This window comes from Diaphorina citri, unplaced genomic scaffold, assembly GCF_000475195.1.
Source record: "Diaphorina citri unplaced genomic scaffold, Diaci psyllid genome assembly version 1.1 scaffold837, whole genome shotgun sequence".
Taxonomy (NCBI): Eukaryota; Metazoa; Arthropoda; class Insecta; order Hemiptera; family Psyllidae; genus Diaphorina; species Diaphorina citri.
In genome coordinates this window covers 135,548-158,235 of record NW_007378269.1, presented here as the reverse complement: position 1 = coordinate 158,235, position 22,688 = coordinate 135,548, and the positions used below count along the sequence as shown (strand labels likewise).

The 22,688-nt window shown below is 38.0% G+C and overlaps 4 protein-coding genes across 5 annotated transcripts in view; 1 reads left to right on the top strand and 3 right to left on the bottom strand.

Annotated features, from left to right (window-relative positions):
* Positions 1-243: 243 nt before the first annotated feature.
* On the bottom strand, positions 244-2,445 carry LOC103512432 (transcriptional adapter 2B-like). Of its 2 annotated transcripts, XM_008477195.3 has the most exons (4): positions 2,306-2,445; positions 2,166-2,213; positions 807-856; positions 244-370 (listed from the first exon to the last, which is right to left on the bottom strand). In XM_008477195.3, exons 1-4 carry the CDS (start codon positions 2,316-2,318, stop codon positions 299-301), a joined length of 183 nt encoding a protein of 60 aa, XP_008475417.1. In that variant the 5' UTR covers positions 2,319-2,445; the 3' UTR covers positions 244-298. The 2 variants fall into 2 exon arrangements, with proteins under 2 accessions (XP_008475417.1, XP_026681706.1); XM_026825905.1 differs by lacking the exon at positions 2,306-2,445 and having other exon boundaries at positions 2,166-2,299.
* Positions 2,446-3,098: 653 nt separating this feature from the next.
* Positions 3,099-4,323, bottom strand: LOC103512438 (signal recognition particle 14 kDa protein). The gene is made up of 3 exons (XM_008477200.2): positions 4,036-4,323; positions 3,632-3,704; positions 3,099-3,184 (listed from the first exon to the last, which is right to left on the bottom strand). Exons 1-3 carry the CDS (start codon positions 4,057-4,059, stop codon positions 3,099-3,101), a joined length of 183 nt encoding a protein of 60 aa, XP_008475422.1. The 5' UTR covers positions 4,060-4,323.
* A 3,594-nt stretch (positions 4,324-7,917) lies between these two features.
* Positions 7,918-9,152, top strand: LOC103512437 (39S ribosomal protein L41, mitochondrial). The gene is made up of 2 exons (XM_026825909.1): positions 7,918-8,140; positions 8,209-9,152. Exons 1-2 carry the CDS (start codon positions 8,088-8,090, stop codon positions 8,687-8,689), a joined length of 534 nt encoding a protein of 177 aa, XP_026681710.1. The 5' UTR covers positions 7,918-8,087; the 3' UTR covers positions 8,690-9,152.
* An 8,226-nt stretch (positions 9,153-17,378) lies between these two features.
* Positions 17,379-22,688, bottom strand: part of LOC103512436 (rhotekin) — a gene marked incomplete in the record, with an annotated part of 111,960 nt that continues 106,650 nt past the window's right edge. Inside the window, 3 exon segments of the mRNA XM_008477198.3 lie at positions 17,379-18,019; positions 18,156-18,264; positions 18,603-18,715. Coding sequence (XP_008475420.1) covers positions 17,947-18,019; positions 18,156-18,264; positions 18,603-18,715 — 295 coding nt within the window.

Here is a 22,688-nt window from a genome sequence, read left to right as displayed (position 1 = left end):
AGGTGTAATAATTGGGGATCAATATTTGTGACAAGCATTTAAATATACTAAACACAATTATTTTTTTTTATTCACCTACTTAAATAGTAACTTTTTCCAAGTGCACTGCTACCTAATACCTATGTATGCTATAGCAAAAGTTTGCACACAAATGCAACTCTAATCGTTAAATAATACTTGAAAATATTGGAATATTTTACAAAGAGAGATTATAAGTTCTTCGTAGATAGGGATTTTTTTTAAGCCTAAAGTAAGATGGTGACTTTACACATTCAGGGTGTTTGGTCCACCTAATTGATTAAGTTCTTACCACAAATTTGTAGTCATGATCATTCTTGTGAGGTCCTATCTCAGCTCCAGCAGTGAAACACTAGAAACAGAAAAAAAAGCAATAGTACAATTTATTACCAAGGAAATTTACTTGTTGATTTACTTACTAGATATTGAATTTCCTTATACAATAGGAGTAAGTATCTTTTTTTTTTTTTAATCCCAGTCTTCAGCGATCATATCAAGACTCTGTAGGTACCTGGTACAGAGCTTGTGTGCATCATCAAGATACCTGTGGAAGTGGATATTGTGAAGTTAAAAGTGACCATCAAAAGGATCATTTCAGAGATTCCTAATTTTATTTAGAGCTGATTGCAAACATTAATCTTTGGCAATCCAGTAACAGTAGGTACTTAAAATTCTAAAATTTGAAAGTGGCGGCAGGCAGTTCCAGTGCTGAGTTGCGCAGTTGTACATAACTAGGTCAGGGGAGGAGCTCTTGTTTGTCAAGGCTGGGGGCCTCTAGCTTTCCTTACCTGAAGGCAAATATCGAAGTCCGTACATTCCATGCATTTGATACGCAGTCGACATCTCATCAAACACTTCACAGTCTCGAATACTCTTGATCCCGTTCATTCGGTACCTAACAGGAACCAAGGATAAAGTTCATGAATGTTTCTTCTTCATATTTATTTCATTTTCAATTATAATATTACATAGCTGTCAAACTTTCACAGCAGGATTGGAAAATGAGTCATTTACAGATTGCATTTATTATAGTACTAGTCACTTACAGATTGTGATGTCTTGCCCGTTCCATTGCTACTGGCGCCCTCTGGTGACATCTCATCAAACACTTCACAGTCTCGAATACTCTTGATCCCGTTCATTCGGTACCTAACAGGAATTAAGGATAAAGTTCATGAATCTGTCTTCTTCATATTTATTTCATTTTCAATTATAGTATGTATTAAATAGCTGTCAAACTTTCACACCAGGATTGGAAAATTCAGAAAAGATGCATACTCACCATAAGCAGCCATTTTTAAATTTTGACACTGACGTCATCAGCGCATCACTTGACAACACTGGAGCGGACTCGAATCTCGAATGCACGAAAATAATCGATAGTTAACAATCGATATTTCGTGTTCGATATCTAAAAAAAGATCAGTTTACACGATTTACTTTTCGAAAATTTTGATTTTGTAAAGGTGGTGTACCTTAATACCTCTTTGTACCTACCTATTCATTAATTTATTACCTTCTCAATCTCAAGTCTTATTATAATATCTTCAAAATTCCTTCTAAAGTATACCTAAGATCTGCAGAAAAGATGCATACTCACCATAAGCAGCCATTTTTAAATTTTGACACTGACGTCATCAGCGCATCACTTGACAACACTGGAGCGGAGCGGACTCGAATCGAATGCACGACAGCACGAAAATAATCGATAGTTAACAATCGATATTTCGTGTTCGATATCTAAAAAAAAGATCAGTTCACACGATTTACTTTTCGAAAATTTTGATTTTGTATAGGTGGTGTACCTTTTGTACCTACCTTTTAATTAAATTTATTACCTTCTCAATCTCAAGTCATAAAATAATATCTTTAAAATTCCTTCTAAAGTATACCTAAGATCTGTGTGTCGGGCGGGAATCGAACCCGCGACCTAGCGGCAGGTGTGCTACCCGCCAAATTCTAGTCTGACCTTCTCAAAGATTAGGCAGTTTAGTGTTTTTCTATTGCGTACCTCGCAAATACAGGCCATAGGTACGTTGCATAGGAATAGGAAACCTTACTTAAGTGCGCGGCCACAACGCGACCATGGTTGGTAGCGCGTTTGCCTTGTAAGCGCTAGGCCGTGGGTTCGATTCTCATACGCAGTCCATTGATGACATCTTGACAATAGGTACAGTAGTTCTTAGCCGGAGTCTCTGAAAACGGGACACAGTTCATTTTAGATCGAAATTCACGAGAAAAAGCACAAAAAACAACACAAATCAAGACAGAAAAGATGCATACTCACCATAAGCAGCCATTTTTAAATTTTGACACTGACGTCATCAGCGCATCACTTGACAACACTGGAGCGGAGCGGACTCGAATCGAATGCACGACAGCACGAAAATAATCGATAGTTAACAATCGATATTTCGTGTTCGATATCTAAAAAAAAGATCAGTTCACACGATTTACTTTTCGAAAATTTTGATTTTGTATAGGTGGTGTACCTTTTGTACCTACCTTTTAATTAAATTTATTACCTTCTCAATCTCAAGTCATAAAATAATATCTTTAAAATTCCTTCTAAAGTATACCTAAGATCTGTGTGTCGGGCGGGAATCGAACCCGCGACTTAGCTAGGGCGCACATTGAGCTGCGTTAAGGTGGATTTCCACCAACGCGACTTTTGCCGCGCGACAGGGTCGCGCGGCAAAAATCGCATAGTGGAAACGTGTTTTGTAAAAAAAAAAAAAAAAAAAAAAAAAAATAGGGCAGTAGAAATAGATTAAAAAGAAAATAAAGGGGAAATCTAGATGTTGAAGATATAATAAATTATTATGTCCCTTGTAGGTATCAATCATTTTCTATATTTCTGGACCTTGTTTGGTCTACATCTCTAGGTTTGAAGGATCACCATTAAAGTCCTTTGTAACAACCTAGTTCTTACTATTCTCTGTACTAGTCATTTTTCTGAGAGAATCAGCTGATTGTTTCTCCTTATAAATATTCTGTTACTTGTTTTTCCTAGGGAAATAGCCTTTTTTCCAATAATGACAGGTCGTGTGCCTCGTTATTCCTGGAGAAATGGCCTTTAGTTATTCCTGAAGTATCAAGCACATGGACTCATTTGGAGTGTGTTGTTTCAGAGGGTCTCTGGGAATTGGCTTTGTTCTTCCATCATCTGTAAAAGAAAAATAAAGATAAATTAATAATAATAAAATTGATAAATCGGTAGAGATAAAGAGACATATGTCATAAGGTCATTTTGGATGGTGAACCTATTTTGGATTTAGATGGGTTATAGCCTTATAGCATTCATAATTAATTTAAGATATTGTTTCTTGTCCAATAAGTAGGTAGAAGAAAATAATCTTGAAAAACCTACAAAATTAAACCCATCTGGCAGTAATTTTTCCATTTATTCCACACTTGATGTCAGCACTGGTGCTCTGAGGACCAGTCATTCACATTCAGTTTTGGCTGACAGGCTTAGTTTTGCCTTGGCCTTTTTTTTTCACTTTTTTATTTGGCCTGTTTTTCTTTCTGCCTCACACATTGCTATGCTACAAAGGTGTGATTCTACTTATCACATGAAACCAATATTAGAAAAAGGTAGGGGTATACTCACATCTCTTCATGGTAAGAGTTATTGGTCCATTATTTTTGGAATTTTGAAATAATTTTGATAGCTCAGCAAGGAACTGAAACAAAGAAATGGTCACAAAATTATTACAAATCATTGATGTCCCATCATTGACCGGTGGTGCTCTAGTTTCAGGTTGTCGTTATGGAGGTACCGGGTTGAGTTGAGACAGGATATTGTTTCTACAGTTTTGCATGGGAGTGGTAACTTAAAAACAAGGCAAGTTTAACAACTTTGCTTATCTCAAGCCGGTAGATAACCAAAACCTCACACTCTTGCCACTGAGTGGACTGGCAGGGGGAGTTTCCACACTTACTCTTTTACACATTATGGTTGAGGGTTGGGACTCTGTTGTGGACGCCTACTTACAGATCAGAGTGGCTACTTACTGCATCTCCCTCCAAGTGAACCATGATTCTAGATCTTAAGCGATAGGAATGATGAGAAGTAGAACAATGCTGAGTTGTGGCGTGTAGTTGATTTCAGTCCAATATTAATATCAACACATCCTAGGATTCACTGAAAGGTCACTGATGGGTTTTTGGACTTCTTTAAAAAGATAAAAAGTTCTCAACTTTCTTTCAAAACTTCAAAGACATGCCATGTTTACTGTTATCCAAGTTCCAACTCCAACTTTTGATAATTTTTTTATTTTTTGTTGATGGTAAGAAAAGGAGTTAACACAAGAGTAGACAGGACAAACAAGGTGGCGTATGGTAGGTACAGGTGGGCCAATAAATGGTACGTTTTTTAGGTGGGCGAATAAATGGTACACTTACCCTACCTACCTAGATACCCATAATGAGGAGAATTATGATTTAAATGAAGTACTATTGATTTTTTTTTTTTTTTACCTCTGAGAATAGGTACGTGTAGTGCAAAGAATCAAACAACACTGAAATATTAATGTAGGTTTAAATATAAACTTATTTATTACAATAAACTATTGTTGTAATTCTTGATTTAAAATAATACCTATTTTTTAAGTAACAGAAAATAATAATAATAATAATAATATGACATAAAAGTCAGTATTCCGAGATTTTCAAGTTCGTCAAGTTGTAAGCCACAGTGTATGAGAGATAGAAACTCTGTGCCTACTGTAGTTTGTACAAAGTAAACAAATCTACCTCCGAGTGTAGGGTTACCAAATCTTTACAAATCTTCAGAAAATAACTGGTTTTATTAGTGCCACACTGTAAGAGTAAGGTACCTCCTGATTTCCACCTACTTAATTGATTAAGTTCTTACCACAAATTTGTAGTCATGATCATTCTTGTGAGGTCCTATCTCAGCTCCAGCAGTGAAACACTAGAAACAGAAAAAAGCAATAGTACAATTTATTACCAAGGAAATTTACTTGTTGATTTACTTACTAGATATTGAATTTCCTTATCCAATTGGAGTAAGTATCTTTTTTTTTTAATCCCAGTCTTCAGCGATCATATCAAGACTCTGGTGGCGTACCTGAGATGATCTTTGGAATGCTGCGTGAGATGTCTCAGCCAGACAGATTTCTCATCCGCCGTGTCTGTTCGGATGTGCAGAGTTTCCTCTCTGTTCTCCTCCACTGTATTGCTGATTTCTATCTCCTTGCAAGAGCCGCTCACACCTTTGTATTAGATATGTTTTTACTTTACCCAACCTATTTATTGTGCAAAAGACAACTAAACTCTTATACCTAATGGCTCTGCATTTTTTTTTTCTTTATTTTAATTGGCAGGATTCTCTTCAGGCTCATCAGTGAATACACCACCTCTCCCTCTTCTGTAGTATTGTCACAAATGTCACAACTCTTGGGAAGTAAATGCAACTTTTTTATTATTATTATTATTTTTTCTTGCCTGGAGCTCTATGGGTGTGGTTCCACAAAGATGGTTAATGTACTTACCACAGTTCTAATTTTCTTGTTTTTCCAAGTTGCTCTTATCAAGCACATGGACTCATTTGGAGTGTGTTGTTTCAGAGGGTCTCTGGGAATTGGCTTTGTTCTTCCATCATCTGTAAAAGAAAAACAAAGATAAATTAATAATAATAAAATTAATAAATCGGTAGAGATGAAGAGACATGTCATAAGGTCATTTTGGATGGTGAACCTATTTTGGATTTAGATGGGTTATAGCCTTATAGTGTTCATAATTATTTTAAGATATTGTTTCTTGTCCAATAAATAGATAGAAAAAAATAATCTTGAAAAACCTACAAAATTAAACCCATCTGGCAGTAATTTTTCCATTTATTCCACACATGATGTTAGCACTGGTGCTCTGAGGGCCAGTCACTCACATTCAGTTTTGCCTGACAGGCTTAGTTTTGCCTTGGCCTTTTTTTTTTCACATTTTTTACTTGGTCTGTTTTTCTTTTCTGCCTCACACATTGCTATGCTACAAAGGTGTGATTCTACTTATCACATGAAACCAATATTAGAAAAAGGTAGGAAACACTATTTATTATTTTGTATTAAGTTATTCGTACCTATGAGTGGGGTTTCGTCATAGAGAGAACCCTGTCTGGCAGGTTTGTTGAATATAATTTTGGATGGACTTGGAAGTTTAATATCCATGGATTCCGTCACAGTGTGCTTCCATCTGCAATGAGAGAGAAATCGAACTTTATAATGAACTTCTTCTTATTATTATTATTTTTTTTTTTTTTAAAAAGAGGTTTGACAGAGAGAACTGTAACTGCTATGGTCTTATCGTCCCGAAATCGAAGAGAGAAGGTTTGACAGAGGGAACTTTAACTGCTATGGTCTTATCGTCCCGAAATCGAAGAGAGAAGGAAGACAGGATAGGAGAAAGCCAGCCGTTCCGAGAACGAACATTATCCCATCAGGATAAAATCCGTCCCGGGCGGGAATCGAACCCGCGGCCTAGCGCTTACAAGGCAGACGCATTACCAACCAAGCTAACTAGGCTGGCGAACTTCTTATTGCTTACCAAGTCAAATCTCAAATTAATTGTGGTAAAGCAGAGCTTTTTCACAATTTTTGTGGATATCACAGCATTACTAAGTAAGTGCCTCCTTTGTAATCAATTTCCATACTTTTGGAATTTTGAAATAATTTTGATAGCTCAGCAAGGAACTGAAACAAAGAAATGGTCACAAAATTATTACAAATCATTGATGTCCCTGGTCCCATCATTGACCGCGGTGGTGCTCTAGTTTCAGGTTCTGGTTATGGAAGTACCGGGTTGAGTTGAGACAGGATATTGTTTCTACAGTTTTGCATGGGAGTGGTAACTTAAAAACAAGGCAAGTTTAACAACTTTGCTTATCTCAAGCTGGTAGATAACCACAACCTCACACTCTTGCCACTGAGTGGACTGGCGGGGGGAGTTTCCACACTTACTCTTCTACACATTATGGTTGAGGGTTGGGACTCTGTTGTGGACGCTTACTTATACAGAGTGGCTACTTACTGCATCTCCCTCCAAGTGAACCATGATTCTGGATCTTAAGCGATAGGAATGATGAGAAGTAGAACAATGCTGAGTTGTGGCGTGTGACAGAGTGGCTACTTACTGCATCTCCCTCCAAGTGAACCATGATTCTGGATCTTAAGCGATAGGAATGATGAGAAGTAGAACAATGCTAAGTTGTGGCGTGTGGTTGATTTCAGTCCAATATTAATATCAACACATTCTAGGATTCACTCAAAGGTCACTGATGGGTTTTTGGACTTCTTTAAAAAGATAAAAAGTTCTCAACTTTCTTTCAAAACTTCAAAGACATGCCATGTTTACTGTTATCCAAGTTCCAACTCCAACTTTTGATAATTTTTTTATTTTTTGTTGATGGTAAGAAAAGGAGTTAACACAAGAGTAGACAGGACAAACAAGCTGGGTCCGTCCCTCCGGGAATTTTTTAGCCCGTAGTTTATTCGATCGTGATTAGAGAAAATCAGTACCTATGTACCTACCTAATTTGTTTAATATTCAGTTTATTATCATTCTTGATTTGATTTTACGTTCATGTAATGATTTAAAATCAAGACTAGAGCCCGTTCTCCCTTATTCCCAATATAAGGTTCAAGTCACCCATCCATTTATCGGCCTTGCTCGGCGTAGCTTAACATATCTGACGCTAAAACCGGTCTTAAATGATCGACTGAAATGTTATCTAAAACTTTCTCGCTTTGAGTTCATAGGTCGTCGCGACAAAGTTCGAGATCAGAGCTCATTTGTGTGAGAAAATGTGAAAAAAAAAATCCCATTTTTTTGGGGGGGGGGGGGGGTGGGGGGCAAATTTAAAAAAAAAAAAAAAAAAAAAAAAAATTGAAGGATTGATTGTGATTGTGTGGAGTGATTTTGAGTAATAAAATAGTTTTACTTTTATCTATTAATTAATTATGATTAGAATGGACTCTGTGTGAATATGCTAAGATTATTATTCTAAATTAAGCGCCAAAAGTGGAATCGCTGTATTTTTTATTCCCACTATGTCTTTGAAAATTTGTCAGTTTGTTTCTCAAAGTGGACGTTCATTTTCAACATCCAGTGCTTCCTACTGTCTTTGAAAATTTGTCAGTTTGTTTCTCAAAGTGGACGTTCATTTTCAACATCCAGTGCTTCCTATGGTAAGAAGAATTTCCGGAAGTTCAACTGGATCAACAGAGGCACACAGCAACATAGAGAAGAACAGAAGTTAAACCCAGATCCAAGGTTCACACCTACCTATGGTGTTCGTAAAGTATTGCAAACATCTGATGGGAGACCTGTAGTAGAAACAATACCTGAACTCATCGTGCCAAACTTGGAAGGATTCAACCTGAAACCCTATGTTTCTTATAGGACAAATGAAATACAAACACCCGAGTTTACAGCAAAAGATTTGTTTATTGAAGTGTATGCTGAGAAAATAAATAAAGACTTTGAGGCTAATAAGTTGGATGAAGATGGAAATCCTCTACAGCCAAGTGACAATGAATTGTTGACACCAGAAGAAGCAGAAAAAAGGGCAAGGAAAACAGGCTCTGATCTGTTTGACCAAGAGGTTGATGTAGGGGATAGAACTCAAATCACCAAAGATTATTATCTGTAGGCAACATGAGCAGTAGCTTTTGTAAGCTCAAGTTTGTAGACCAAGTTTACCTACAGCAGAAAACTCACTGTAATAATGAACTTTTCTGTTAAGTAGAAGTAACTAGGTAATGTTAAGACCTGAGGTATTTTGCAAATGACTTTGTTCATATTTTTCTCATTGCATATAAAATTCCAAGCCTTGGCTGAAATTGATCTTTAATTGGATTGGATGGGTAATACTTACTATTCCTGTATATCGTTGGATCACATTTGCACTGAGTTGAATAGAAGTATGGTTTGGTAACAGATACCTAGCCTCAAATTCATCAAAATCTACAAAGCCTACACAGTGTTTAGCATACTACAAAGCATAAACATGTAAAAGGGAGGTAGGAAACTTTGTTTAGTAATTGCCCTCCCTGTAGGGCACTAAGCAAGGTATCAAATAATAATTAAATAAAGACTTGTCCCCCAGTCTCTAACTTTATTGCTCATTTTTCTTAATTGAGGAGCTGGTTGCAAAAAGGGAAATATGGATTTTTTGCCCTTTTTGCGCAAAATGGTTTTTTGAATAGAACGTGGTGCCCCCTTCCCGGCTTTTGACGGGGGGGGATACTTTTTTTTTTTTTTTTTTTTTTTAGTTACAGCGCTTATTGTAAACATACTTTTCAAGGATTTTGATGAAAAATTGAAAACTTTAAAGTTAAATATCTCAGTTTGATGATTTTCATTTATTGCCCTTTTTGCACCCAGCTCCTCAATTCTAATTTTTCTTTTTCATAGGTAGTTATTTCTGATTTACAGTAGTTTTAAACCCAAAATCCTAGAGGGTTCAAGAATAGTCATTGTCACATGAAGTCTGAAAAGAACAGGAAACAGGTCAAGCTTTCCAAGTAAAAAAGATAAGGTATTTATATTTAGGAATATAAAAAACAGCTTTAATTCATCATAGGTACAGAAAATAAAGAATTTTCTCAAGTCTTTTATACAAATAATAAATATCAAAAAGTTTCATAAGAAAAGAATCAAAATAAAGATTTGTACACTCTTCAGAAAAAAAGAGAACATTGTCAGAAAAAATATTCAGAATTGAAATGTAATTTAATAACACACAAAAAAGCTTAATTGTTTGTTAATTACCTAATCAAGCTAAAAAAATAAGGTCTTTCTCTCAACATGCAATATTTTGAAATAAAATAAATAAGCTCATTTTTGATTAAACCCCTAAAAAAAAAAAAAAAAAAAAAAAAAAAAAAAAAAAAGGGTTAGGTGGTAGAGAAGGCTTCCGGCGTTAACCTCGTCTAGAGGTTACCTTCCCCTCAATTATTATTATTTATTATTAAAATTAGAAAGCCAATACCTCGGCTGGTATTAAACCCACACACTACTGAAAAAGAAAAAAAAACTATTTATACCAAATTTCAACTTTCTACTGCTTGTTTTAGTTCTGGAGAAAGAACGATCCGTGTGCGAATGGATCTTGCTTTTATACATTGGTGTTTCAGCGTAGATAGAATAAATCTTAGAAATCAATATTGACTGTGGAAAAACACATTTGTAGGTATATCTGTTATTTTATCAAATAATAAAAAAGGAATGAATTGAAGTAGGTAACTATAGAAAAGGAATTTTAATTGGGTTAAGCATAAATGCTCGTCACAAATGTCGTTCCCTGCTTAATGCACTACGCTAAATTTTATGACTTGACTTGGACTCGAACCACCAACCTCCAGATCCGAAGTCCACGGCGCTAACCACTACAACTCTGAGGTTGGTTGAAGTAAGAAAAGAACTTACAAGAGCAGAACATCTTGGAAGGTGAGATCGGTGTGAGAACGGTCCACAGGACACAGTAGGGAAGTGTCGTACAGTTCAGTCCCAGATCGGACCAGACAGAACACGGCAAACCGGCGGTAGTCTCCCTTATTCTTGAAATAGTCAGAGTCTCGCCACATGAGGGGAAGTCGAATGTCGGACAGCGAAACTCGTGCCTTACATCCGCTGATCCTGGAAATAATAAATAAATGCCGTTTCTTTGTGTTATTATATCACAACTTCGGTGCTCACTGCAGCATTGTAGGATTTTCCAAATATCTCAATAATCCCAACGTCCAATATGTTTTTCAGCTGGAACAGCCTTAAAACTTGGGATAACCTTCCACGAATCTACCTACAGGTATTGGTTTCAATTTTGTGTATTCCACTTTATCTTTATGAGATTGCGTGAATGTTTGCCTTACACAGGTAACCAACATGGCTATTTACTTTGATAGATTAAAACCCGGGCTATAATTAAACGTGAACTTGCATGGACATTAATCTCTTACGTGCGTTTAGCGAACGTATTAAAAGGTCATGTCTACAAATGATTTTCTAAATTTATGCTTCAATAAATATTGATTTAACAACAATTGAGATAAGAGGTTTGAGATAAGTTTAAATTCTAAATAATATTTTTTTTCTAAGAGGTTTGACAGAGGGAACTGTAACTGCTAAGGTCTTATCGTCCCGAAATCGAAGAGAGAAGGAAGACAGGATAGGAGAAACCCAGCCGTTCCGAGAACGAACATTATCCCATCAGGATAAAATCCGCCCCGGGCGGAATTTTTTGAAATCAAACGAACATTTTCCCATCAGGATAAAATCCGCCCCGGGCGGGAATCGAACCCGCGGCCTAGCGCTTACAAGGCAGACGCGCTACCAACTAAGCTAACTAGGCTGGGTAAATAATATTTATAGATGAAATAAATGTGGTAAAGTTAGCAAAATATTGATGTAGGCTACTCAGAATTTTCTCCCATGTGTATACTTTCTATTGCTCGTCTGATAAGATTATCCGTTCTATGTAGAATTCTAACACAACCCCGACTCAAAGTTGTGACTTTGTCAAAAAATAGAATAGAATAGAATAGAATAGAATAGAATATACCTTGTTTATCCTGCCCGAATAGGACTGAAAAGTCCCTTTACCCCGTGTTCATCCATCCATCCATTACATACCAAAATAGTGAATAGTTCATCCGTAAAGAGAATTAAGCTAAAAATAAATTGACCTATAGAAGATCTTGTGCTCCTCATGTACCTACAATTGTATTATAATACATTGTGCATGTTAAGACACATGCAAGATTAGATTGTAGTCATAAATAAACAATTTTCTCTCTTATTTACACAAGAGTTTATGCACCAAATATTTTCTAATTCCAAGGTTTTCATGTGTGTCTATTATAAATATTATAAATGGAGCTCGTGGCATATTGAGATATGACATTGTTGATATAACACACGCATTGAGAAATGTGTGAGTAGAGAACGTAAACAAAAGAAAATATGTATGAGTGGCAAAGAGAATTCATTCGGTGTTTCGTAACGAGAATGTTCAGAATTAAGTGAAATCTCTTCTTCAAATAGGATGTCAGAAAATTCTGAGTCCGAAATTAGATCTATCTCAACTCTCAACACTTGAAGATTAAAGAACGAATTGCCATTTACCTGAGCTTTTTCCTCCTCAATCGACACAAACTTGAGCTAGGTATTTTCGCTAAAGTTTGAGAGGAGGATTCAGCTCAAGGTTTATTGAGCTTGTGAAACAATTATTAGATGAAATAAAATTATAATAAATAATTATTCAAAAAGTTATATTTCTCAAATTACATGTATGATAATATGGATCTTCACAAAGTTACTTACATACAGTTCTCTGTCTAACGCTAGCCTATTATAGTTGGCTTGGAAATAATCTCGTCTGCCTTGTGAGCGCTATGTCGCCGGTTTGAATCCCGCCCGAGGCGAACTTTATTCTAGACCGATGATGTTCGTTCTCGGAACGACCGGCTTTTTCCTATCCTCCTTACCCCTCCGATATCGGAACGATAAGACGTCCGTTGTTACAGTTCCCTCTGTCAAACCTCTAGAAACTAGAAATTGTTACGTCTTTCACCTGGGAAAGCCAGCCTAGTTAGCTTAGTTGGTAGTCGTTGCTTGAACGATAGTGTGAATACTCAATCTTTTGATCGGACCGTTACCGGACCGTGACTGGCACTATAGTGTGAATCAGGCTTTACCCCTCCGATATCGGGACGATAAGACGTCCGTTGTTACAGTTCCCTCTGTCAAACCTCTAGAAACTAGAAAGTGTTATGTCTTTCACCTGGGAAACAGTTACTAATATTCAAATTGTTTACTGATGTCACCAATATCACTTTGCTAATAATTTCAGTACGCAGTTGCCAAACTTTTGGTTAATACTGTTTTTTAAATCTCCTGGCTGACTCTGTTGGTGTTTGTTATTGTTGTCGATTATGTCCTCTGAGGAGCTTAATGTTTTGATTATGATATATGATATGCATTTGTCTGCAAGTAGTTTTTCCTTGTTTAGCTCGCTCAGGTAGGTATTTTCCTCATTTAATAATAAGGCACAATGGTAGGTATAGAGGAGAGGGTGATAATATGGTCACCCCAAATAAATCTATATCCAGTACCTCTTTCTCTCTTGGACTCGGCACCTGGTTCAGAGTTTGAACTAATGGAGCAGTTGCAAATGGGTAAAAATTATAAATAAATGGTCGATTCCTATGTAACAAGTTGGGAAAAATCCAAATCCGAGGTCAAAACTCCGAAAAAATAACTGTAAAAGGTCGAAAATTTAAATAATTTTTAATTACCGTTCTAATGAAAAAGTTCAGTTGTGACGTCAGATTTTACGTCAAAATGCGCAGAAACGCTTGCGCGCAAACAAACGAAACGGGAGTCTTGAATTATGACGTCATCGCCTACGGGAGCGTATGTCGTGACGTCAAAGTTTACGATTTACCGGTATTTTTTAAATCGATTTATCTCGGTATCTAGAAGTCGTAGAAGTAAAAGAAAAATTCCATTGGTCCTCATTTTTCCTGCTCTATGACTTTGAAACATCACCCAAGTAAGCGCAACTGATCTATTATTCATTCTAGAATCCTCGGAAAAAATACTTCAACTTGGAGAGGAAGAGGTAGATTCGTAGAAGCTTAACCCATCCTTTAGGGCTGTTCGCGCCCACACCTAAGTCTCGAGGCGGGTTTTTTGTGTATGGAGCTGCTATCCCCAGGCCTTGATGAAACCTCGAAGCACCCTCACTGGTATATTTCAACCTCCTCAGTTTCTCTAAAATTCACCCAAGGAAGAGGTACTTGGATTAGTTGGGGTGGCCATTTTACCATCTTCTTGTCTACGTATCTACACTACATTATTTGGTGTATCATGCCTACAGAGATTTGTTAATATATTTTCATCATAATGACATATCAGATTGAAAGAAGTGGCGTGATCCATGGAGACACCAGTGTAGATGTAAACATAGAAGACGCATTCTTGATAGACAAAGGACAAAGACTCACCAAACCGTTAGAAGATAAGGGAAGACATAACATCGAAACTTTTGATAATGTTTAGTTTTACCCATGTTTTTAATGAAATTTGCCAGTGTTTTATTTGATGGCTGTTCTTTGTTTTCTTCTTCGACGTTTGTCGTCAGCCTCTCATAGCTTTGGGGCCAACTGGTTTTGGCTTAACAGAATTTTCCGAGTGGATGCCCTTCGCTTTCAACCGCTTGGTATAGCATAAGGAAATTTGGACTAGTCTACTCTCTGTTTAGAGTCTCCTAGCTAGACGCTGATCTACTCTCTGTTTATAGTCCCTCAGCCAGCCGGGCAGTCCTACAAATCTGTCAGTTCAATTCTTAGCAATGGAAACTGAGGTGAAATATGAGCTTCACGCTCTTTCAACATGGATTTATTCAGGGGTTTTTACGTTTTTTAAATTTAATGAGACCAGAAATTTGTAGGGGTTTACATTTTAATAGGGCCAGAAATCAGAATAAAATATTAACTATTTGCATACCAAATAACGAAGAGGCCCCGAAGCGTACCAAACGCATGGGTGTGAACATAGCACATTAATAATGTGGTCAGATTTCTAGTTTATTTATTCAGTTTCTAGTTCTTGGATTTCTGTAGGCCAGGAGTTCCCAAACTTTTTTGTACTAAGACATCTTCTACTTGTACTAAGACCGAACGCTGAAGGACGGGACGTTAAACAGGGAGCAGACCAGCTTTGTCTGGCTGGGGGACAGGGAGGATACCAGTCTGAAATTTCCCCTTGCTAAAGAAATAGCATAGGTTGAGTGCGAAGCGCATCCACTCGTTTATTATTATTATTGTTAAGCCAAAATCAAATGTCAGCCCAAAACAATCACCCCTAGGGCCGATTGAGAGGCTGACGAAAGACGTCAACCCCGTTTGAACACGGAAAAGGTGAAGAAAAAGAAGATAAACGCTTCTATTAAAATTAAACTTGTTTGGGATCCCCTGTTCTAGACCAAGCTATATTTAGCACAACCCGTGTTGGATTCACAGCTTCAACTGGGGTCAGACTTGGTAGTAAACCCACTCAGAGGTGAAATTCTCCAAACACCCATGTGGATAGGGAATGTAAATTTGTATACAATTATGCAAAGTTTCGCTGGATCTCGGTTTGCCAATTTTGAATCCTACAATATAATATTAATCAGTGTCAGCCTAGTTAGCTTGGTTGGTAGAGCGTCTGCCTTGTAAGCGCTAGGCCGCGGGTTCGATACCCGCCCGGGGTGGATTTTATCCTGATGGGATAATGTTCGTTCTTGGAACGGCTGGCTTTTTCCTATCCTGTCTTCCATCTTACGATAAGACCAGTTCCCTCTATAAAACCTCAAAAAAAAAAAAAAAAAAAAAAAAAAACCCTGCTTTGTTCCCTTACCCCATTCATTACGAGGGGGTGGCATGTCCTTCTTTCGCCTCTGAAGTCCGCCATATGGCCGACATTCGTCTCGTTCGAAGTGAGCAAGATTTTTGGCGGCCTCCCAATGTTTGGGCTTGGTGCTTTGCATGCCGCCAGACCAACAGTTTGTGGTGCATGCTCTCTCCACATTTTGATCTCAAGTCAATCTTCTGCGTCCAGATCATATTCACTGAAACATGAAGAGAGAGGGGCGGATGAGAATCAAATAATAATAATAGTGCTTATTTATACTGCTCGCCTAGGACTGAAAAGTCCTTTACTCCAGCAGTAGGCTACTACTATTATTGTGGTTCAAATCTCAAATTATATGAGGTAAATTCCATACCTCCGGCCTGGATTGAACCCCAACGCCTTCTGTTTACCAGGCGAGCGCCTTGGACCACTACACCAACCGAGGCAGGACAAATTGACAAACCAACCATCTGTATTTTCAACAAGGAAATAACAATAAGTCTAAAAACAGTACATTTTTAGTCCCGTCCTTCCTTATTATTTACAATAGTAATAAAAACGGTATAGGGGCCGGACTATTGTATCACTCGCTTCGGCTGTCTGTCTGTTCTGTCTGTCCCCATAGAAGGACTTATCCAACGCTGGTCGACCTATATATCAAAAGTAAAGGGTCTTTTCACCAGCGGATCACGAAAAATGGTGGTGGCAAATGTTTGTCCAAGAAACCATAAAGCCAAAGACAAAACTGGTTTTTGGCGGATTTTTTTTCACGCATTCTTCTCACCACAAATGAAGCTCTGATCTCTCGAAATTTGTCGCGACGACTATACACTCAAAGCGAGAAAGTTTTAGATAACACTTCAGTCGTTATTTTAAGACGGTTCTTAGCGTCACACCTATGTTAAGCTACGCCGAGGAAGGCCAATAAATGGATGGGTGACTTGAACCTTATATTGGGAATAAAGGGAGAACGGGCTCTAGTCTTGATTTTAAATCATTACATGAAAGTAATATCGAAAAATCAAATCAAGAATAATAATAAACTGAATATTAAACAAATTAGGTAGGTACATAAGTACTGATTTTCTTTAATCACGATCGAATAAACTACGGGCTAGAAAATTCCCGGAGGGACGGACCCAGCTTGTTATTTATCTATATTTATTAAGCTTCTAGCTCTTAACGTTCTCGAGATATTTTGCTTACAGACAAGACAGACAGACACACTGACCAATGGCTGAAATGACAGAGAGGTGAACGAAACATCAGACGGAGTTTATGGAATTCATCTAAAACCTGGAAGTTTCTAGAACTACATCATGGAATACATTCATCCGAGCTAGTTTTTAATAGAATAAAGTAGTAGGTTACCTAAACACCTAAACTAAGTTTACTAAGTAATGTAATTTCATCTAAATCTGGGAACTTCTTCAGCGGAGTGACCAAAAGGGAGTGAAAACTCTTTACCAGGCGAGCATCTTGACCACCGAGATCATCCCATTTTATGAACAGAAATTCTCGCTCTCAAGTCAGACTGAAAGAAATTTTGTCCAATGAGAGTTTGGAATTGATGGTTCAGTGCGTAAACGGAAACGATTCCGATGGATGAAAATATTTTGTTCAATAATATGGCCCTTAGTTTGCCTCTAAATTCCCCTGGTATCATGTAACCCGATATTACCTGTTCGGAAGCACGATAGTTTTACTACTATCATATCACCAGTGAATGCTATCTGATAGTGACGTCATGGGCTAGCTTTAACTAGCGTGTTAACACAATTGTCAATACATAAATACACTCATGTGCAAACAATTTGGGACAGAACGACTTATAGTAAATGAATCGTTCCCAAGAAGAACGGCCTATGTGAAAATTTTCGATTTTTTTTTTATTTTTTAGTTGGGGCCTCTGTGTTAAAAAAAAAAAAAAAAAAAAAAAATGAGGGCAGTAGAAACAGATTATTAAAAAGAAAAGAAAAGGGGAAATCTAGATGTTGAAGATATAATAAATTATTATGTCCCTTGTACCAATCATTTTCTATACTTCTGGACCTTGTTTGGTCTACATCTCTAGGTTTAAAGGATCACCATTAAAGTCCTTTGTAACAACCTAGTTCTTACTATTCTCTGTACTAGTAATTTTTCTGAGTATAATCAGCTGATTGTTTCTCCTTATAAGTATTCTGCTACTTGTTTTTCCTAGGGAAATAGCCTTGTTGTCAATAATGACAGGTCGTGTGCCTCGTTATTCCTTGAGAGATTCTTCTTCTTTGAGTGCCTATCCGTTCCGGATGTTGGCAATCATCATGGCTATTTTTATCGTGTTGGTGGCAATCCGGAAAAGTTTGGCTGATGATTTGTCGAACCAGATTCTGAGGTTAGCCAACCACAAGATTCTTTTTCTGCCGGGACCTCTCTTGCTATCGATTTTACCTTGCAAGATTTGTTGGAGAGATGGTCTTTAGTTATTCCTAGAGAGATGGCCTTTAGTTATTCCTGGATAGATGGCCTTTAGTTATTCCTGGAGAAAGGCCATCGTCCTGACCTCGTCTTGGAACTCGTGCTGAGGGATCTGTCTCTGAATGTAGGGGAGGAGGATGAGGAGCAGGAACTTAGACTGGTGGAGGGGGTCAGGCTGAACACTTCCTGAGCAGTGCGGCGTGGCTGATAGTCTCGGTGGTTTTCAATGTTCTCTGTGAATCATAGGAGTGTCTCTGAATGTAGGGGAGGAGGATGAGGAGCAGGAACTTAGACTGGTGGAGGGGGTCAGGCTGAACACTTCCTGAGCAGTGCGGCGCGGCTGATAGTCTCGGTGGTTTTCAATGTTCTCTGTGAATCATAAGGAGGGGAAATATTTTATTGCTTGCATTGGTGGCGTAGTGGTCAAGACGCTCGCCTGGTAAACAGGAGGGCGTGGGTTGGATCCAAGCTGAGGAATGGGATTTTATCCTTCATTTATTTGAGATTTTGACCACATAATAATGGAGCTCTAAGGGTTAGGTGGTAGAGAACGCCTCCGGCGTTAACCTCGACTAGTGGTTACCTTGTACTCAAGAGTCTATTATTATTGTTGTTGTAGTGGTCCCTGTCTCGGCTACTCCTTCAGGAAAGGGACTTTTCATTCTTATGCGAACACTATTTATTATTTTGTATTAAGTTATTCGTACCTATGAGTGGGGTTTCGTCATAGAGAGAACCCTGTCTGGCAGGTTTGTTGAATATAATTTTGGATGGACTTGGAAGTTTAATATCCATGGATTCCGTCACAGTGTGCTTCCATCTGCAATGAGAGAGAAATCGAACTTTATAATGAACTTCTTCTTATTATTATTATTTTTTTTTTTTTTAAAAAGAGGTTTGACAGAGAGAACTGTAACTGCTATGGTCTTATCGTCCCGAAATCGAAGAGAGAAGGAAGACAGGATAGGAAAAAGCCAGCCGTTCCGAGAACGAACATTATCCCATCAGGATAAAATCCGCCCCGGGCGGAATTTTTTGAAATCAACCCCAATCAGATTGCTTGATCCGAAGTTAATCCAAATACGCTCACTTGTGGCCTCGGCCATCAATGATCTACTAGTGTGGTTGCTTGTCCAAAGATAGTCTATTCGTACTCAATCTACAAGCATCCCCCTATTTGGGTTCTGGGGCACTCTATTCGGGTTTTGGGGCACTCTATTCGGGTTCTGGGCCGATTTCTATTTCACTTCGGGGGGGCGGCTTTTGTACTACAGGGTTGGGGTCGTTCCAGGGTTGTATTTCGGCCGAGCCGAACACGAGATAGAATAGATTGGTGACCGCCAGAATTATGAACGTGAGCCAAAACACGAGCCTCCATTCCGACATTGTACTCTGAAATGAAAATTGGAGTTAAATATAATGGAGCAACCTCCGTGGCCGAGTGGGTATCACACTAGGCTTGCACGTAGGAGGCCCGGGTTCGATTCCCGGCGGGGCCGCAGTTTTTTTTCGGCTCTGTGCTTGGCGTTCAGGGTGCACTTGGCCTCGTGAAGACAATTGAGTGGCTACTTTTATTGAGTAGCGACCAGTGGCGGCATTACAAGTCAAAGAAACGAGCGATGATAAATATGATGATTGAGTAAATAAACGACTTGTAATACTGTGATACCTACAAAGTTGTGAAAAAGCTCTCTGCTTTACCACAAAGATTCATGATTTGATTTTTTGAAATGTGCGGAAAAAACCCGCCTACCTTGTACCTAAGCGCTAAGTCGCGGATTCGACTCCCGCCTGGGGGGGGGGAACTTTATCGTGAACAAAGCTTCGTTGTTACTGTTCCCTCTATCAAGAGATCAAGATCATCATACCTCACTATGCCAATACAAGATAGATGTTGTAAAACATAAGAAAACAACAGTTGTACCTACAAAATTATGTTTGCTTTGTTTTGGGTTAGGGTACGTAAAATAGAAGAGGAAATAAAATCCAGGAATTGAGAGGTCAAATCCCGAAAATCACTAAAAATAAATTCCCTGAATTCAAGACTCTAAAATAAAAATCAAATCATTACTCTTTGTGGTAAAGCAGAGAGCTTTTTCACAACTTTGTGGATATCACAGTAAATTTAATTTATTTAAATTTGACAAGGTAAAGCTAGCACAACTCACTCTATCCACGGCGACAGTACGAAGCGGCGAGTCTTCCCGAATATATTGGTCCTTATCTTCCCACAGCCTCAACTGGAACCCAGCCAGTTGTGCCCACACCTGTCTCCACTCAGCGCTCCGAGCGTCAGAGGCGCGAACTTTAACAAACCCAGCGTGGGATTCGCGACTGAGGTTGTCGGGTTGAACCGCTAGGCGGCAGCAGTAGTGGCCGAACAGAGGTAGCTGATGTGAGGGGTTCTCTGAGGGCAGAAGAGGTAGGGAATTTTATTAATCAACCTGAAAAACTTCAAATGATGAACATCAAATATCTAAACGATGAACATTTGAAAGTATGTATTTGTCTCAAAAACCCCCGGGGTCACAAAGTGAATTTGAACTCCGTTTAAGTTTTAATCTCGGTTTAAGCAATCTGATTGGCCATTTCTTTTTCAATCAACTAGTCAGATTACCTAATCCGAGAGTTAAACTTAAACCGAGTTTAAACTCACTAAACTGACTTTGAGGCCCACGACCTAACCATCATTTCCCCATCCGTACATCGGCTTTTACGGATGGGTATACCATTTATTAATTATTATCATTTTCCCCCTAAAATATATCAGGTACTAGCCAAAACCCGTCGCTTCGCTCCGATATCTGCTAGTTGAGGTCATCTTGTAGCATGTGACTGTACACTTCTATTGAGATGTTGAAGTCTGGTGAGAGACCGGTACTGGAATAAAAGTAATGGGTGGTCAGAAAGATATGGTTCAAAGTTTTCCCATAATATTGACGGCCACACTACCATCACAGTATCACACAGTAGAGCTCTAAGGGTTAGGTGGTAGAGAAGGCCTCCGGCGTTAACCTCGCCTAGAGGTTACCTTCCCCTCAATTATTAGGTATTATTTATTTATTTATTTTTTATTTTTGAAAGATGAGTGTTCCACCGCCGTTTTTATTTTGTAGCAATTATCGATTTCAATTTCACGGTGAGTCGGCGGCAAATTTCAAAAAAAAAAAAAAAGAAAAATTGAAGGATTGTGTGAAGCTGTGAAGTCTGTGAAGTGTGAATTTGAGTTTTGAGTGAGTACTGAGTAATAAAAAAATAAAATAGTTTTACTATCTATTAATTAATTATGATTAGAAATATTAGAATGGACTCTGTGTGAACATGCTAAGATTATTATTCTAAATTAAGCGCTAAAAGTTGAATCGCTGTATTTTTTATTCCCACTATGTCTTTGAAAATTTGTCAGTTTGTTTCTCAAAGTGGACGTTCATTTTCAACATCCAGTGCTTCCTATGGTAAGAAGAATTTCCGGAAATTCAACTGGATCAACAGAGGCACACAGCAACATAGAGACGAAAATAGCCTATAACCTTCACGGGAGTGCAAGCAATAAGTTGACAAAGTTTCATAGCAGTCGGATGAGCGGTTTGGCCAGGCATAAAATTCGAACAAACACACACACAAACAAACATTCATTTTTATATATGAGATTAATTAGACTGTGGGTGTAAAGGGACTTTTCAGGCGTATTCCAGCAGGATAGACAAGGTATGACTGTTCTATTCTACTGTTGTTAGGTATTCTTACCTGAGTTTTCTAGTTTTAGATCATGTGTATGAACACTGTCGCTAGAATCATCCAGAGTCAGTCTTGCAGATGCCATCAACTCGAAATGAGGTCCTCTGAAAACAAGAATATCAACATTTCATCAGTAAATGGTTTCTTCAAAATTGATTCCAAGAGTAAGGAAAACCTTTTTTTCCCCTAAACGGTTAAGGTTCTTTCTCGGAATGGTTGGCTTTCTCCTATCGCCTATCCTGTCTTCATTCTCTTCGCTTATGGGATGATAAGATTTCCGCTATTACAGCTCCCTCTATCAAACCTCTTTAAAAAAAAAAAGATCACAACTACAATGTAAGTTGTAATGATAAGATCTCCGTTGTTACAGTTCCCTCTATCAAAACTCTACAAGAAGAAGAAGAAGAAGAAGAAGAAGAAGAAGAAGAAGAAGAAGAAGAAGAAGAAGAAAAAAAAAAAAAAAAAAAAAAAAAAAAAAAAAAAAAAAAAAAAAAAAAAAAAAAAAAAAAAAAAAAAAAAAAAAAAAAAAAAAAAAAAGAACAACAACAACCGCCAATTGGAATTTCGCAGAACTTACATTTTCCCCGAGTTGAGTTCATCCCGAATGGATAACGCCAGTTTTTTGCCGACCGTGCAAGTGAAAACATAGTACATACCTATCATTCTTTATCATGTTACTTGACATAGTAACCCGTTTCCAGAAGACAGTTCCCTCTATCAAACCTAACAACCGCCAATTGGAATTGCGCAGTACTTACATTTTCCCCGAGTTGAGTTCATCCCGAATGGATAAGGCCAGTTTTTTGCCGACCGTACGTGAAATTGAGCTGTGGATTGTCTTCTTAATCTTCCGCGGAGTACTGGCCATGCTGAGGTCATCTTGTAGCATGTGACTGTACACTTCTATTGAGATGTTGAAGTCTGGTGAGAGACCGGTACTGGAATAAAAGTAATGGGTACCTAGTCAGAAAGATATAGTTCAAAGTTTTCCCATAATATTGACGGCCACACTACCATCACAGTATCACACAGTAGAGCTCTAAGGGAATTCCATT

What these genes read in the sequence shown, in the direction of transcription:
- LOC103512432 (XM_026825905.1), bottom strand. Translation starts at nt 2,235, where the DNA reads ATGAACTGTGTCCCGTTTTCAGAGACTCCGGCTAAGAACTACTGTACC. An exon ending in TTGTCAAGATGTCATCAATG is followed by an intron (nt 857 to 2,165) that starts GACTGCGTATGA and finishes TGATGAGATGTC; the next exon opens with GACTGCGTATCAAATGCATG. An exon ending in ACTTCGATATTTGCCTTCAG is followed by an intron (nt 371 to 806) that starts GTAAGGAAAGCT and finishes TTCTGTTTCTAG; the next exon opens with TGTTTCACTGCTGGAGCTGA.
- LOC103512438 (XM_008477200.2), bottom strand. Translation starts at nt 4,059, where the DNA reads ATGGTTCACTTGGAGGGAGATGCA. An exon ending in TTCACTTGGAGGGAGATGCA is followed by an intron (nt 3,705 to 4,035) that starts GTAAGTAGCCAC and finishes TCTTTGTTTCAG; the next exon opens with TTCCTTGCTGAGCTATCAAA. An exon ending in AACTCTTACCATGAAGAGAT is followed by an intron (nt 3,185 to 3,631) that starts GTGAGTATACCC and finishes TTTCTTTTACAG; the next exon opens with ATGATGGAAGAACAAAGCCA.
- LOC103512437 (XM_026825909.1), top strand. Translation starts at nt 8,088, where the DNA reads ATGTCTTTGAAAATTTGTCAGTTTGTTTCTCAAAGTGGACGTTCATTT. An exon ending in AGTGGACGTTCATTTTCAAC is followed by an intron (nt 8,141 to 8,208) that starts ATCCAGTGCTTC and finishes TTCATTTTCAAC; the next exon opens with ATCCAGTGCTTCCTATGGTA.